We start from the raw sequence: 16,894 nt of genomic DNA on the forward strand, positions 1-16,894 counted from the left end.
TATAACAAAGAAAACATAAACTCCAAGCAATTTCCCTTGTTGCTTTTGTATATCCGCTGTAATAAGCCATCCTGAAACAACTGACGCTCTAAAACTATAACCATAATGAAAAAACAGTAGAAAAATGAATGTGTGTTCAGATCAGAAACTGAACAGTCCACTTCGTCTCTTACCCAAGGGGTAGACGATCAGTGCACTCATGAACAAACCGACACTGATGCCAATGGCAACTTGGATGACCTTGAACAAGACATTGAACGCAGTTCCTTCAAGATTGCCCATTGTGTTCATGTCAGATGCCACCTTTGTTCCGTTCTTGGTAATCTCATCAGCCATTGTGATACTGGCAAGCAGAGAACCTCCTGCTGCTAAACCAGACGGAACCTGCACGAAAATAGCTGGAAGCATAGCCGCAGCTGCAAGACTGTATCCGACCTTGCGGGGCTTCTTCTCGGGCTCTTGATGTTTCTCTGGTGTTCCAGGTCGAGACTCGGGATCGTTGAGGGTTGGGAGGGACCATGAGTCCGAGTCGATTTTCTTCTTGGTATAACGTGGTCGAACCCTGAGCTTCCACCAGTCGACAAAGTCCAAGTATCCATTCTCGACATGTCGGCCCATTCGAGAGTACAAGTTTGCGAGAATACCAATCGTCAAGGCACCCAGCATATTGGAGATTTGGCCGTTTCCTCCAAAGTACTCAGCGCAGTAACTGTTGACTGACCAACCAGCTAAAGCCATCCCGACCATAACAGGGGTTTGCTTCCACTTGGCTTGGTTGATGAGACAGAGACACATGGTGAATCCAGGGACGAAGAGGAAGTACCATTCCCGTCCAAGAGGGTTATCGCAGGTCGAACGACTCGTTGCGTTGCTATCGATCATGCCGTAGAGCGAAGCGCCGATGGTGATACCATATCCGAGGAAGAGAGTGTAGATGAGAGCGTGGACCATGCGTACACTACCGGCGACGAGGTTATGACTTTGAAGCTCGAGAGAACTACAGAGGACCATGTACCCTGGCAGGATCAATGCGATACTACTCTGTGCTAGTGCACTGAAGCAGAAGAGCTTGCCGTTTTGAATGGAACCGAAAGCTCGAGCGAAGAACGACGTGATAAGGGCAGCCGAAACCTCAAAGACGTGGGCGTACAATTCGTTGCTAGGTGCCAAGACAAGTTGAAGAATACCGACGATACATCCGAGAAAGAAGGCAATAGGCAAGTCGATGAATCGGCCCTGGAAAGCAAAGGGCGCAACACAAGCTGATGCGACACCGTATAAGAACACTCGAATCCAGACATTATATTTATCCTTTCGCGCGTTAACGTCGTCGAGTCGTTTCGTCGCTTCCTCAACGCCAATCTTGTCGTGGACAACTTCTTTGTAAACGTTGTGTACGTCTCGAAGACGACCGAGGTCAATACCCTGCGGTACACGAACGAGCTTAACCTCAGTGGTATGTGTAGTGCTATCATCAAAGCTGATAATCATGCAACCAGGGAGGTACAAGAACTGAGCTTCGATTTCGAGGACACGCGATGACATGGTCATGTACTCTTCCAATCGATGTGTAGGCGCACCATACATCATAAGAGCCCTGCACAACTTGAGCAGATATCGATGGCGCTGGATGATGCCCGCGATATGGATAGTAATCCGAGCCTTGTCGCGCTTCTTCGGGGGCGGCGGCTTCTGTTTAATCTGCTCAGCCCACTTGTCGGAGATATTCGCTGAAGCTGGCGCCGCAAACATGGACGAGGACTTCATCAACTCTGTAAGTGCAAGCGAAGACGTCGAGTGTCTGTTCTTGTGGTAATTGAACAACCCGCTCGTCGGCCGTGAGCGAGGCGGTGATCGGATAGGAGGCGTTCCATTGGATGATCCGGGGCGGGATATAGGTGGTGAGTTACGCGGCGACATGAGTGGTGTACCCGGATCCTTGGGGGTGTTCATACCACTACCTGGTGCTCTATCATCGTGATACAGCTTCAGCAGCGAGGAGAGAATACCGCCGCGGTACTGGTCTGGTCGGGGGACGTAGTCGTGGGCGTATGCTTGTTGGAGAACGGGTGTAGCGGTTCCAGATGTCGGTCCACCGTTGGGATGCTGTGTGAATAGATCCCGTTTCCCCTTGCGGGTATGAGACCTAACCAGATTCTCAGCGGCAGCGTGATGCTGAAAGCGATCAGAGTTGGCTATTCTTTGTCGAAGGCCGAAGTATTCTGCATCTTCAATGGTGTTTGACCCAGCTGGTGGTGAAGCCTTGGGATTATCATAGTCCTCGATCAACGGCTTAAACGAGGGGACTTCCTCGAGATCAAGCGATCCCCGTCGTGATCCAGGGGCAGAATAACTCCCCACCGAAACAGCTAACCGATCAGCTCTCTGTCGAGCATCAGCCATAGATCGATACTGTCTCTCCGTAGTCCTAGACTCCGCCTGGTCCGCCTTCTCCCGCTCATTAGGATCATCGTAGCTCGTATTTCTCCTCAGCGCAGGTCTCGGCCTCTTTGGTCCTCCATCCGGGGTGTCTGGTGCGAGATTCTGAACCTGTCGTTTCTTCTCCTGCTCAGCGGACAGGATCTTTGTGAGAGCAAGGCTTAGCTCGTAAGCATCCGGCGCATTTGGCGGTAATTCCCCAGGCGCTAGCTTCGGTGAACCAGCTGGTGAGAAGACACCCTCATCCTGACGCTGCTGTCGTGTTTGTTGTGGGCGAGTTGTCGAGTCGCTGCTCTCTCCGGAGGATTCTTTGCTGGAGTGGAAGCCTACTCGCTTCTTTTCCTTGCGGAGGGGAGTGTGTACCTGGCTAGGTCTCCCGCCGCTGCCACTCCCACTATCATTCTGTTCAGATAGCATAACTAACGAATGGATATTTTTTATGATAAGAAAATATCGGGTCTGGAAATTGGGGGGGAAAAGCGAGGTTGCTCTTTGGTTTTAAAGGACTGGCCCCTCGAGGGCAAAACTGAGTTTGGAGGATTGATCATGTTGTCGATCAAGGGGGGCATGATTTACATACTACTTATTCTGTGTCTGTGTATACTCTCGCTCCGGGGCGAGAACAAGAAAAACAAAACTGGGCCTGTATAGGTTTTTTCCCACCCTTCGCTGTGCTGTAGTGTAGTGTAGTGTACAGTTTCTTGTTGTGGTGGCTACGGGGGCGGCAAACTTGCGTGATAAGGACTGTGGGTCGCCGAGAGCAAGCCCGAGACGGGACATGCCAGGTTTAGCTCACTGATTGACTCTGTTGAGGCGATGATGCTATATAAGTTGATGGATATGATGATGATGGTGTGCTTGGTTCCTTGGTTTCTGGGCTTATAAAGGGCTCGTCATGGCATCCGTGGTACGTTGTTGAGTTGGTTTTGGTCTGGCGATATCATTTTTGGTGTTTTTGCGTCGAGTCATGAAAACTGTTTCTTATCTGACACCCATTGAATACCAAAACACTCGTCATACATGATGAAAATTGCTTAACATACCGGAATTCTCTTCGACCCGAGCAAACTCTTCTCTTCCCTTCTTCCCTTGCTCTCAACCCACGCAGGCCAATCCTCGCTTTCAGACCTGTCGTCTTGGACCTGTCTCATCATGTCTGCTCCTCGCCCTTCAATTGGTCCGGTTAAAGTGTCTTGGGTTATCATGAAAAAAGGAATCAACCGCTCGGATTACTCGTTCGGGGAGGGCGTGGGATGAAAAGCAAGGACCGCCCTCCCTCAGTCACTGCACCCGGGCTGCCGGTACAATAATTAGAAGCCAGACCATCCCAGACAAGAGCTAGACGGGGAGAGCTTCTGAGCTTCCAGCGGGCTTCTTCCACCGCCACGTGCGGGCCGCTGAGACCTTGACGTGCCCTGTGCTTCAGGGGACGATGGCCGATGGGCTCTGCAGCTACAGGACAGCCCTGCAGCGATCGGTTAGGGGGCCGGTTGGGCGCTAGAGACGACTGGCTCTGGCTGACATTTGGAATTGGATTGAGGCTCTCCGACTATTGACAATATTCCCGAGATGGTTTCATTTTTAGTTCACACCATCTTTTCATTGCTGAAGAAGACCAGAGAATCACCTTCCACGTTGACCATGCAGGGCTGGCAGTTGATCGACACTCTTGGTTACCTTGATTGGTGTGATTGACATGCGAACTGACGTGCAGATGCAGATACTGACAGAGGCGGTCTCTGTCCTCTCACAATCATAATCGACTGAGGGTTCGTATTCTGACGCGTAATGTTCAGTCGTTGAATGGTGAGTCAGTATCTCGAGTCACTGATCCATATCTAACGCAGCATTCCTTGTAATCACATGTTAGAGTTTAGAGGCTCTTTGGGCTCCAAGTCCCAACCTATTGAGCCCTCCCCTTACTCAGATGTTGCTCCATTAATGGAGCATATCTTGAGATCCACCCGATACCGGCTTGTCCGGAGCATCCACCATCAGCGGATCATAGCGCCGATACAAGAAAGCCAAGCTTGGACTAGAAAGCTCTAGACACGATATCAAATCTGATTTGATTGTCTGCCTGTTTCTAATAATTTCATCACCATCAATAATCTTGTTTCTATTCTTGTAGAGTTCTCACTCGCATCACTAGTAGCATCCCTAGGGGAGGAAAGAAAACTCAGGGCCTTGATCCTAGATGACAAAAGAATTTAGGCAATATAGCCCTGAGCTTAGGATGACTTTGCAGAGTTTATTTTGACACCCTATATCAAGGTCTGATGTTTTCTTGCCCCCCGAGGCCAACGTACTATGCTACGTATGTACTCCGTACTGCAATACAAGCCTGGTTAGTGCATGATAAGCATCCCCAATAAACAAGCTTCAGTCTCATTGGGTCTACACCTCCCTCGGTCAAGGCCAAACTCACCGAGACAGACGCCCAAGCGCGTTCACTTGACGCGAAGCGAAATAGGTTAGGCCATCACTTACGGATACCTCTCGTTACCCTTGAAGATCTGGGCATCAATAATCTCCCTGCACCACCATTGAAACATCGTCATCTCGCGAAACAACACCCATCACAATGCCAACGTCTACGTACACCATCCCTGATCGCATCGTGCCCATGCGCGTCATCGTCTGTGGCGTCCATCGCACAGGAACGTTGAGTACGTCTGCTTCTAGTTCTATCTCAGGGGGTTGATAAGCCCCCCTCTCTCTCTCAACAATTACGCGCGTAATCCACTACCCGAAAAATGAGAGCTGAAACAGACCGAACAGGTATTCGTAACGCGCTGTGGCAGCTTGGTTTCCACGATTGCTACCACATGCAAACTCTCTTCAACAATCCCACGCGCGCCCCTGAATGGGTACGTGCCATGGAAGCAAAGTACGCCGATAAGGGGACCTTCACCCGCGCGGACTGGGATCGCTTGCTCGGCGATTGCCAGGCCGTGTGTGATGTTCCTGCTGCGTTCTTTGGCCCTGAATTAGCGGAGCTGTACCCTGAAGCTAAAGTCATTATCATGAATCGAGACCCTGAGAAGTGGTATGAGAGTGTGCTCAATAGTATCTACTTGATAACCACACCAAAAGGGTTCTTTGCTAAACTCACTATGATTTATTGTTTTCTGCTAGATACGAATCTGCAGTATATGGCCAAGTATAGCAAGTCTATGAGATCCCTGGTTCAGAAGTATGACCACGGAAATGATAAGGAGAAGGCCATTGCATGGTATAAAGCGCAATACCAAGAATTTCACGACAGAATTCCAGCGGATAGGTATATCGAGTACACCATCACAGAGGGCTGGGGACCGCTGTGTGAATATCTTGGTGTTCCTGTACCAGAGGTTCAGGATCCCGAGACAGGCAAGATGGTCGAGGCACCGTTTCCACACCTCAATGATGGCGAGACGTTTAGAAGGAACAGCAAGGTTATGAAGAAGAAGACCATGCAGAGGGCGAATCAGAACTTACTGGTCGGTGTGGGGAGGTTGGCGTTGACGGGTATGCTGGGATATGCTGGTTATCTAGCGTGGAAGACTCGACTCGGAGGACGTGTTTAGTCGAGTTGGACGTGAGTTGAATACCTATCAGGGTAGTGTATTTGTATTGTAACATAGGAACTTTCTTATCTTTCTGTCAAGGGCATCCAAGAGTTCATGCATCAGGTCACTCACATGCAAGTTGTGCCAAGGGTAGTATGTTCAACATCAACTGTCGTACATCATTGCTCTTGTTCGTATCGTACTTGTACTAGACCTATCAGCACATTTATTCTCCCCAAAGCTCATGTCCTTCCAATCACCATCAACCCATCATCTGCAATAGTCTCATGAGCTCCGCAACATCAGCATTATTCGCCCTTGCCCCCAAGTGTCCATCCCTCCTGAACTGCTCCATCTTGAACTTCCTCGGCCCCCACAACTCGGAACCATCAACATCGACATCCTCAACATCCTCCGGCTCAACCTCCGTTTCCCTCGCCTCCTTGATAATCTTCCTTTTGCCCTCGTGTAAGAACTCGTCCATGACTTCCGTCGCCACGTTGAGGAACCTATCATTGCCCACCCCGCGTTCTCGGACATCGGTGCTTCCGTGTCCTGCGGCCGTCGAGAAGACATAGCCTACTACAAAGGGGAGCTGGTCCTCGGAAGGTATGTATTTGAGGAACTCGGGGCTGACTTCGGCGGTGAAAGCGCGCTTGAGATCTGTGAGGAGAGACCAGGCGATGTTGTGCATGGTGAAGTAGTCGAAGCTGATACGAGGGATTTCGCTGTTGACGACTTGGGCGAGCTGTTCGATGAGACCACTTGGAGATGTCGGTACTGCTTCGAGTTGGGATCTGTTAGTAAAAACTTGCTGTATGGACTTTGTGGGACTTACATTGGCCTCCTTGGCCTTTTGCTTCAGGTTCTCTTGTATATGACCCTTGCCATCCATCATTGCCTTCTTACGACCCTTGGTCAAGAGTTCTCCAACAATAGCAATTGTCCAAGGCTCGCGGGCATTATCCACACGGATACGGTTGTCCAACGGGAGAGATACCCAGCCATCAAACTTCATGTTTGGTGCATTGGCTTTATGTTCAGTAGGCTTGGCGCTCCGTCTGTTTGGTGCCTAGTTAGTGAGTGAAGTGACCAGGCAGAGACAGTAGTTCTTGTAGTAGCCCTCAAGATCTGTGGGAGGGTTTCCAATAAAGAAGCACGGGTTGCCTTGGTATCCCCACAACCCCTCAAGATCCTCCCAAGCTTGGCCTTCAGGAATACGACTCTCCTGTCGGAGGGCTTGGTAGAGCTGTGTAGTAGTCATCAGACCACCGCTGTGCACAGCAGTCTTGACACCATTGGCATGCAGCATAGATCGCATGTGATGGATCAGAAGACCGCAGTGTATGGGGTTCCGACGAAGGAAGTGGAACTCAGAAGACTCTTCACTATCGTGAGCCGCCAAGCCCATCTCCGCGTTTGCCTGGCTCATATCGAAGATAGGATCGTGATTCCACCGCGTCGCCACTTGAAGGACTTGCTTGCGCTCAGTCGTCTTAGGCAGATCGACGAGTGCCTTTTGGATCTTCAGACTCTCCTTCTTGAACTGCTCATACCCGCGCCCAACGGACTCTCCAAGACCCTGGACGATGTCGAGATACATCTGAAGAGCCCACGATATCCAGAGACGAGGGTAGTTTTTGGTCTCCCTAAGTGCAGCGCCCATGCCGCGGACAAGCTCGTCCATCAGCTTCTTGATATCCGCTTCCATGCTGTGAGCAAACTCAAATGCTGTGTTGGTAGCTAGAGCCACAGCGGCGAGGTCAAGTTCACCGCTGGCGTACTTCTTCCAGAGCGAATGGATCTCCTGGCTGAGATAATCATAGTCGCGGAGAAGAGCGGCGAAGGCGAAGAAGGCGTCTTCCCAGGTGACCTCTTCCTCAACGGTGTATTGAGTCTCAGGTTCAGGTGTAGGCGTGATGTCAGGGGCGTTGAGGAGTTCCTCAGAAGGAGTGTAGACGTTGAGGACGTCAAACATGCCCTTGGCGGGGTGGTTCGTCTTGACATCTGTCTTCTTGTCGAGGTCGTCTGGCTTGAAAAGACCAGCTTCCATGATTGGTTTGACATAGCCGCGGACCTTCTCAAGGGCCTCGACGAAGTGAGAGTGAGTAGCATCGGAGCGATGATGCCTTTTTGCACCGCTGTTTGCTAGTTTCTGAGAGAACCATCGTCGAACTATGAATCCATCAGCATCACTAGAATCAACATGTTAGATCTGTTTAGCATACCCCAGATGCCTCTTTCCAAAGCAATAGCAGTCATGTGAGGAACTTCAACGGCATTGGTGTCAGCCACATGTTTAGCCATAGCCTCAAAGAGTCCCTAACTCTGATGATGTATTTCCTTGTGTTCGGGTCCTGCTTCTCTTATTTTTTCTTGTTCTTAGCTCTACTAGGACCTTTGCCGTTTCCATTTCCCCTCTTCTTCTTCTTTTTCTTTGCGGCATCAGCAGAGGCTCCACCATGTGAAGCCTCAGCTTCATAGCCGTGCGCTTTAGCAGTGTTGGCTAGCCATGTTGCGACAGAGTCTGTGTCGGCTTTGTATTGTTGGTAAATGCTCATATAAGCTGGAGAGAGCATCTTGAGTAGATTTGAATTTATTTGCCGATTCTGTTGATATTAGAGGTTGAGGTTGAGTCCAATGTTGATGTTGATGTTGATGGATTGTTGAGATGTGGACAGTCTCATTGCTACAACGAAGGTTGGCTACTAAGGTTGGTACCTACCTAACAAAAAGCAATGCCGATTATCCCTGGATACGGATTTATCAAATTTCGCATGAGGTAGTTATACTTGGTCTGACTATCGAAAGCCATGTTTCAAGTTACCAATCACGATATTCTGGTATTTTCTCGTTCAAAACGATAAGAGACCTCGATTTTTAGTGTATCTCGGCAGTCGATGCTGATTTATGAGGGTCACGAACCAGCATCGGCAGTCAGTAACTAATGCGACCACTCCACAACCCACCAACTACGCCTACATCCGGGAATAAACAAGATATAAATAGATCCAAAATAGTAGCAGCATCCATCATTCGAAGATCAGATTCACACAAAACAGCATAAACATCGAGAACATACACAGAATAAAACCCCCCACGTCAAATGCACGTGAGGAATATGGCCTGCAGTGGCCCGTTGCGCCTCTCCCAACACCACAATCAGATCACGACGATCACCTGCCCTCCCCCCTCAAGAATATTCCATCAATTAAAACGCCCAATTCCCAAGATCTCGTTCTAGCGTTGTCTCTTCTCTCAGCTCTGCTGCTCCCTCCCCCCCACGCTCTCTCTCAGCATTCCTCTCTCTGAGTGTTACACGGCAATTGGCGGGTGCTATTGGACAGGCTGGACGTGGGGGTTGGAGTAAGTCAGGCGACTTGTGAACGGACGGTACCTGCTTTTGCGAGGATGATCGCTGTTTTGTTTCTGTTTGTGGTCTCTGTGATGGATGGCAGCCTTTACAATATGCTCGACATCTTTGCTTCCATTTCGTAAAGGTGGCGTTTGTGTAACTCTCCGTGTAAGTGCTCCCCTCTCAGACGTCCCCCGTATTCATCCATTGAAGCCCTCAATTGCAGTGGAAAACTGCCGCTGTAGACCCCCACGATCACTTCTTGTCTCTTGACTCGTGTGAGGTCACCGGTTCGGCCCGGAGTCTCTCGGCCGGAGCTCAGCGGATGTCTTTGTCGTGTCTCTCCCCCCGCCTTTTCACCACGTACCCAGGGATCCGGACCTAACCCCCACGCTTTTCGAACCATGCCTCTCTCGAACTCAAGTGCCTGAGCCTGAGCCTGAGCCGCCTGAGCAATGGGCTACCTCATGACGAGGACGCCACTCTTATACCTAGTCCTTGGTTGGACATAAAAGAGCAGCTGACGCCAGCCTCTTTGAGCATTGCCTCTTCATCATTCTTCTCACTGCTTTTCTTGTTCTTTACTTGTATAAAAGAGACACTGCTTGCTGCGTGTAATCTGCTTGCACTTATATACTTTACACTCATATTATATCATATCATACCACATGCCTTCGACACTGCTTGAATCTCCCACCATGGGTTCCCCCAAGGCTTCTCAACTGCGCCTCGGCGATGGCGTATACGTCCCTACCCTTGCATTCTTCACTCCCGAAGACGAGGTCGATGCTTCAGCTACTGAGAAACACATCATCAAGCTTCTCGAGTCAGGAGTAGCTGGCATTGTTGTTCACGGCTCCAACGGAGAATGTGCCCACCTCTCTCCTTCAGAACGAACCACCATCATCCGCGTTGCCAGAGATACCATCTTCCACGAGGGAAGTGGTAGCCGTGTTCCTCTCATCGCAGGCTGTGGTGCTCAGAGCACAAGGGAGACAACAGAACTGTGTGAAGACGCTGGCAAGGCTGGTGCCACTCATGCCCTGGTCCTACCTCCAAGCTACTATGGCGGACTTCTCCCCGATGATCTAGTCATCCAGCACTACTACGCCGTTGCAGACAAGAGCCCGATTCCTCTTCTGGTGTACAACTTCCCCGGCGCCGCAGCTGGCCGAGACCTCTCATCCGACACGATCCTCAGCATCGCCAAGCATCCCAACGTCGTAGGCGTCAAGCTCACATGCGGCAACACCGGCAAGCTCGCCCGCATCGCAGCTGACTGCCCCGAGGGATTCTGGGTCGGAGGCGGCAGCGCAGACTTCATCCTGCAAGGCCACGCCGTCGGAGCCAACGGCACCATCTCAGGCCTCGCCAACCTCTGCCCCAAGGCATGCGTCCGCATCACAGAGCTTGCAGAGGAAGGAAACTGGAAAGAAGCCCGTCAGCTGCAAGCCAAAGTGGCCAAGGCCGACTGGACGGCGATCAAGACTGGGTTCGTTGGTGTAAAGGCAGCGCTGGGACACTTTTCCGGGTACGGGGGCGAACCTCGACGACCTTGCGTGGCGCCATCTCAGAAGGATCTTGATACTATTGCACAAGGGTTCCAAGAAGTGATGGATCTTGAAGTTACCCTCTGAAAAAAAAACAAAAGCATGTTTTTGGCTCGGGGGGACAAAAGCAGGTTGCATTGGGCGGTGACGACGTTGATGATGACGATACCTGTTATTTCGATCGAAGCAAAGCACGGAGATGGTGTTGTGGCGTTGGGCATACACTACACTACACAGCCATCAATCATATCAGGCTGTTCTGTAGCAATAATTTCTCTGTACATAAAAGAATACCAATTAATGCTTGAAGCATATACCTACCTACATACATCATATGCCTGATTACCCCATGGAAACTACCATTCCCCGCAAAGTGGCCATGTTTTCCCAATAATCCCACGCATGTGCAGCAGAAGCCGGTGAAGAAAAGGATGTGTCTCGTGGTCGATTATGCGTAGCCAATGGGGAGTGGAAGATGGTGAGGAGCACGCTGGACATTGCCGCTTTGGGGTGATGATGCTTACACGGGGTGTCGGATGTTCAATAGGTACAGGCATAGTCTATGCTGGGTGTGTTTGCTGAGAGGGAGAGACATGCGCTTGGATGGGGATTGTCAATCGTGGGGAACCCCGCAGTTGGATCTCGATGTGGAGTTGACGCTGTGAAAGAGCAAGTAAGAGAAGCTGAGTTTGTAATGGTGTTGAAGGCCTCGGAGGGAGCCCGAAGCCTGTAGTGTCCCTGTACTTGGTACTGCAGCCATGCACGTTCAAATCAGGTATTGTACAAGCTTAGAAGCAGTGATATACATGCAGCACAACTGAACAGGCAGTGAGAATACACTCCCGCCAAGAATCACAAGCAATTCCATTCATGAGGGGGAACAGCATGAACAGGTCATAAGATGAACCCAGAAAATACATAGCCAGGCAAAGAGGAGAATGTGGAGATGGCTAACAAAGTGCCCGATGCGTTCGTGTGGAGAAGCGTGGGGGTTTAAAAGCACTCGGGTGTAGCTCCCGGGCTGAAGCTAAGATTGAGACGGTGAAGGAAAAGCGTATGTTGTCGGTGGATTTCGGGCCATTGATGAGCGAGATCATGCCATTGAGTTTAGATATGTAATAGCATTGGAGGGTGTGTCTATGCTATGAGGGTCTAGAAATCGGCTGCGTCAAAGTTGCGGATCAGGTCGTAGTAAAACTTGACAATGTCCATGTGCGACTCAATCCTAATCCTCTCATCGACCGTGTGAATGTTCTCGGATCCGCGCTGTCGGCTCGGTGTCCAGCGGTAAATATTTGGCGACAAGTCTATAACCTATTAGCAGATTCCCTCTCCTCGTGTAACGATGTACTTACTGAGGTAATGTCTCGTGTCAGTATTGCCAGTCATGATTTCACCAACAGGTACGACCTTTCCGCCGTCGAAAGCAAAGCTATGCTGGATTGTGCCAGAGAAGATATCCCAGATTGGGCCGCTGGTAGGAGATACGGGTGTTGTGACTGAGTTGCGAATCGCTGTGAGTTTGATATGGCCGTCATAGTCGAATCCAGATTCCTTCTGAGACTTTGCGCCATCCTCGTAGGCGCTTAGAGTGAGGTTGTACTTTTGAACAACGGCGTCAATGTTCTTGACGAACTGCTCCTGGACCTTTTCGAGACTGTCTTGGGGTGCTACACGGTAGTTGACGCCCAAGTTGACAACTTCAGGCATAGCGTTGATCTTCTGACCGCCGCGAATAATATCAACGGCCTGTGTCGTTTGAATAGTGAATTTGGCCATGGGATCAAGATGAATAAGCTCATCCTTTAGCTTGTCAAGATCGTCTTTCTTCAGAAGGTCATGGAGTTTGGTGTGTGAGTCAGGAGAGTGACGTGCCAGGCAGACAAGATGGTTGTATACGGGACTTCCCTTGAGGATAGCAGGTTCATAAGGCTTGGACTCGAGAGCAGAAATGATCTCAGCCATGATACCAATTCCGGTGTGAGGGTGAGGGATAGAACTGTGGCCGCCCTTGACGCGAAGTTCAGCCCAGATATCAATGGCGCCCTTCTCCTGCACGGAGGGAAGAACGTAAAGAGTATCGTCAATGAGCTGAATTCCCGAACCGCCCTCATCCAAGATGAATGGAATACCGTTGTCGCCATATCTCTCCGTTAGGAACTCGCCGATCTTGGCAGCGCCTCGAGGGCCAGAGCACTCCTCATCGAATCCAAACGCCAGGATTACAGTACGCTTGGGTTGCCACTTCGTCTCGGTGAGCAGCGTCTCAATGGCTGACATGAGAGCCGTAAGACTGTTCTTATCATCCGATGCTCCACGTCCCCAAAGCCACTCTCCGTCAAAGTAGGCGTCGAAGGGAGGATGCGTCCATGTCGATGGGTCAGGAACAGGAACAACATCTTGATGCGCTGCGAGAAGATACGGCTTGAGTGAAGAGTCGCTTCCGGTAAATGTATAAACAAGACCAAACTTGTTGATCTTCTCCAGCTTTGCATATTTATGTCTAAATCTGGTCAGTAAAGATCTGTGGTTTGAGTTCGGTGGCTTACATGGCTGGGTACGTCTTTGCCAGGACGTCATGTAAATCATAGAAAGGCGCCCAACGTTCGTCTTTATCAACATCACCAAGATCGTCATAACAAATTGACGGGACGCGCACAATCGCTTGATGGCGCTTCACCTGCTTATTAAAAGCATCTTTCGAGTCGAATAGTTCATTGGCAGAAGGGAGACCATCGTTTCCAGGTGAGAGCACAGGCGGCAAATCGCACTTAAAGTCATGCTCATTCTGACCAATGGGCTTTTGAGATCCGAAAGGACCGAGACGGAAGCCTGAAGCTCCAGCTACAGTTGCCAAGACCGCGAGAGACTTGCGCACCATTTTGAAGGTATTTGGTGCAGAATTAGAGATGTCGAGGGAGGATTTGTGAGGTGAAACGGGCGGGGAATAAAGACGTGATGATGGAGTCGGTAGCTAGCACGACATCGGCGCCGATGCCGAGGCCGGACCCGGTTGAAGATAACGGTCGCTAAAAGTGTTCCCGATGAGGAAGTTGAGGTAAAGAACTTTTGATTGAGGATTTTCGGGGGTAAATTTGTGTTGATCAATGGGTTCGTTGTTATTCCCGGGTGTACATGGCGCTTTTCTTTGATTGCCGATGATGTATCCGTACATAATGTGAATTGCAGAATCCATCGACACCGACCTTCGACAATACCTGGGCTCTCGTCCCGGTTTGTTTACGGTGGTGGGCATGCGATTGAGACTGACTTGAAGATTTGTTTTGCTTATTAAAATGGAAGAAACCGTTTTTGGCACCTTTCTTTAGTTCGCTTGGGATTGGTTGTTGTATCGCTTTAGACTGCGTGGTAGCCGGTAGTCGTTGCTAGTGGATCAGGTAGATGGTCTTCAAGTGTAGAGGAGATGGAGGATACAGGCTCCTAGTTAGCAATAGTAGTTAGCCAGTGTACATATCATAGACAGTTCAGTCAGAACCAACCTCTACACTTGGGCGGGCAATGGCTGGCGCCTCCTAGTTTGAAGGCCCAGCCGTGTCACCGCCATCACCATCACCCTTGCGATCCTCCAGTCGCTTTCCCGGCCATGCTTCAAAGGCGGCGAAATGCGGAATCTTGTTCCATTTGCTGCAAAACGCCTTCAGTTCAGCGTAATGCTCCCCAAGCCAGGCATCCTCCCTTTCAATCCCGCGTCTATACACGGGCTTCAGAAGGACCAGTTCCGACCCGAGTTTCGAGTAACAGACTGGGCAGAGATACGGGGGTATCTCGCCCGCCTGGCGCATCCCACTTACACCCTGCATGAGACAGGCGTAGTAAGTACAGTTCTGTAGCCCGAAACAACGGGCAGCTTCCCGAGACACAGCAACGAGAACCCGTGCGAACCATAGGTACGAGAGATCCTCCATTGAAGATGGCTGACCAGCTTGGTTGGCAGCTTTGATCGCAAGGCCGAGCGCAGAGTCACTGGGCGTTTTGCCAAAGGCCTCGAAGGAGAGGTGGTTTCGAGTCGTCGAGTCTTTGGTGTCGTTGAGCACTTGAAGGCTTTCGTCCACGTAGGCCTGGCAGTGGCTCGCCGGCCACCTATGCAACCGGTTGACGCCTGCCATCCTATCGAAACATGGGTTGCGGCGGAATGTCGACACGATTGCCACTCCATCCTCCACCCATACTCTCTCTGTGATATAGCTTCCCTCTTCGTCTTCGTAGAGGTCATGGTTTAACACCATGACTACTGAATGAGCTGGTTCGGCTTTGATCTCCGCAAGAGCAGTCCTCAAGTCAGAGACGTTGAGCTGCATCTTTGACAGCCCATCCGGCGACGGACGGTGTCGTACCTCAAAGGTATCCCTGCCATCTTTGCCTCTGAAGCCGATGACTGATGTCTGGGGAGTGTCCTCAAAGTGGACACGCCTCCGTCCTTGGATCAGTTCAAGGTACGCAGTGTGGGCGACTTGGGATATTGGCATTGTGGGGTAGAAGGCACGGAGGTAAACGATCAGCTGTTTATACTGCTTTAATGTCCAGGTCCAACGATCTGGACAAGGAGGAAAGCCTGGCGGTAGAACTGGGATTGACCAGCTTCTCATTTCTTCGGGTAGCCGTTTCACACTCGGTGGGCCGAACACGTACATCTTCTTCCTGGCCGAGATTTCCTGGAAGCGCTTTTGGGTAGCTTCACTAGCGAGCCAGTCCTTGCAGGCCTGGCCCTGTTCTCTTGGGTGTTCTGCTAGGTGGTCTCCGGGTAGCACCAGCGGCCCAGGGAAAGTCTGCTCGTCATTCACAGCATCTTCTTTGGCGAGGTATGCTCCCCTGGCTAGTCTGCCTATCTTCGACATTGCTAGTGTCCTCTGCTCAGGAGAAGGTCGCACGAATCCTGCGTTCGCTGCAGCAGGGCTGCAGTTCATGTAGATGGCTTGGTGGTGGCAACTATCCGACATTTTGGCAAGGAGCGGAAGTAGAAGGGGAAGGGGTAGGAGGAGCGAAGATGGTGTATTGACAAGAACTGGTAGTGGCCAAGATTGCTTAAGTGAGACTGGTTCAGAAAAAGAAAAGGGAGCCTGCAAGATAAAACCAAAAGAGTAAGCAATCGTTCTAAAATATACGAAAGGCCTCAAGTAGTATCGCCAGACTTCTTCTTTAGGGAGTCTTTTTTCCTGGCTGGGGATGAGATGACTTACTTTGGATAGTGAACGGTAGACGCGAGGTTTTATGAGAGTCTTTACAGTGTTTACTAACTTTTTATAATGAGTGAGAGTGAAATTTGAGTAGAATGAAGATGGGTGCGAGATGGAGGTTGCCTTGGCGGGGCACTGGCAAGGCAAGTTGATGCAGAGCGAGGTGAGGGTCGGTGCCTCAGGCGGAGGGGCACAATAACAGCTAGGCTTCTTTCACCTGCAGAAGTGATGGGTACTAGCCTACGAGAGCCTGGGATTTTATTCTTTTGGACTAGATATTGCGTTGATTGTCGTCGAGGAGCGAGTGTCAATGTCATACTATACAGCATGAACACTCCCTTCTCAATGTGCTTGGTAGACGCCGAAGAGGTCAAAACGGTAGAGACATGCATGATAGTCCCTCGATGATCTTTAGCTTTCCGTCATGGCCCTGGAGATACATCGTAGACAATCCAAGGCCATACTGCATCTCCTTCGTACAATTCCAACCTCAATGCCAAAGACATCGAAACAGGGGATAGTACATAGATCTCCTTTTCCAAAAAAAAAAAAATACTAGCATACGATGAACAATTCTCTTTGACACTGGCTTCTTTGACGTCTCGCTCAAAGAGTTCTTTTACTATCATTGTGTTCTGCTGTTCAGTCCGTTTGTTTACCACGCCGACCCCCCTGTTCGCATGCTATTGTTCACTCTAGCCTTTCAAACCATTTCCCACTACAAACATCTCGATGGAATCCAAATGTTCCAGCATGAACATTTAAACAACGACACGCCTTCATTTTCATACATCTCATATTCAA

General features: G+C 50.3%; 7 protein-coding genes across 7 annotated transcripts; 2 read left to right on the forward strand and 5 right to left on the reverse strand.

Moving 5' to 3' along the window:
* Positions 1 to 141: 141 nt before the first annotated feature.
* On the reverse strand, positions 142 to 2,856 carry FPRO_02403 (uncharacterized protein; the record flags this gene model as incomplete). The annotated part of the gene is made up of 1 exon (XM_031227500.1): positions 142 to 2,856. One exon carries the CDS (start codon positions 2,854 to 2,856, stop codon positions 142 to 144), a length of 2,715 nt encoding a protein of 904 aa, XP_031077930.1.
* A 2,167-nt stretch (positions 2,857 to 5,023) lies between these two features.
* Positions 5,024 to 6,008, forward strand: FPRO_02402 (uncharacterized protein; the record flags this gene model as incomplete). Its single annotated transcript, XM_031227501.1, has 2 exons — positions 5,024 to 5,108; positions 5,221 to 6,008. The coding sequence occupies 2 exons, from the start codon at positions 5,024 to 5,026 to the stop codon at positions 6,006 to 6,008; spliced, it is 873 nt and encodes a 290-aa protein (XP_031077931.1).
* A 244-nt stretch (positions 6,009 to 6,252) lies between these two features.
* On the reverse strand, positions 6,253 to 7,008 carry FPRO_02401 (uncharacterized protein; the record flags this gene model as incomplete). The annotated part of the gene is made up of 1 exon (XM_031227502.1): positions 6,253 to 7,008. The coding sequence occupies one exon, from the start codon at positions 7,006 to 7,008 to the stop codon at positions 6,253 to 6,255; it is 756 nt and encodes a 251-aa protein (XP_031077932.1).
* Positions 7,009 to 7,062: 54 nt separating this feature from the next.
* On the reverse strand, positions 7,063 to 8,569 carry FPRO_02400 (uncharacterized protein; the record flags this gene model as incomplete). The annotated part of the gene is made up of 2 exons (XM_031227503.1): positions 7,063 to 8,165; positions 8,383 to 8,569. 2 exons carry the CDS (start codon positions 8,567 to 8,569, stop codon positions 7,063 to 7,065), a joined length of 1,290 nt encoding a protein of 429 aa, XP_031077933.1.
* A 1,474-nt stretch (positions 8,570 to 10,043) lies between these two features.
* FPRO_02399 (uncharacterized protein) lies at positions 10,044 to 10,982 on the forward strand (the record flags this gene model as incomplete). Its single annotated transcript, XM_031227504.1, has 1 exon — positions 10,044 to 10,982. One exon carries the CDS (start codon positions 10,044 to 10,046, stop codon positions 10,980 to 10,982), a length of 939 nt encoding a protein of 312 aa, XP_031077934.1.
* Positions 10,983 to 12,047: 1,065 nt separating this feature from the next.
* On the reverse strand, positions 12,048 to 13,776 carry FPRO_02398 (uncharacterized protein; the record flags this gene model as incomplete). The annotated part of the gene is made up of 3 exons (XM_031227505.1): positions 12,048 to 12,202; positions 12,251 to 13,398; positions 13,445 to 13,776. The coding sequence occupies 3 exons, from the start codon at positions 13,774 to 13,776 to the stop codon at positions 12,048 to 12,050; spliced, it is 1,635 nt and encodes a 544-aa protein (XP_031077935.1).
* A 652-nt stretch (positions 13,777 to 14,428) lies between these two features.
* FPRO_02397 (uncharacterized protein) lies at positions 14,429 to 15,853 on the reverse strand (the record flags this gene model as incomplete). The annotated part of the gene is made up of 1 exon (XM_031227507.1): positions 14,429 to 15,853. The coding sequence occupies one exon, from the start codon at positions 15,851 to 15,853 to the stop codon at positions 14,429 to 14,431; it is 1,425 nt and encodes a 474-aa protein (XP_031077936.1).
* Positions 15,854 to 16,894: the final 1,041 nt, after the last annotated feature.

The sequence above is a fragment of the Fusarium proliferatum genome (genome assembly GCF_900067095.1).
Source record: "Fusarium proliferatum ET1 genome assembly, contig: FPRO_scaffold002, whole genome shotgun sequence".
NCBI lineage: Eukaryota > Fungi > Ascomycota > Sordariomycetes > Hypocreales > Nectriaceae > Fusarium > Fusarium proliferatum.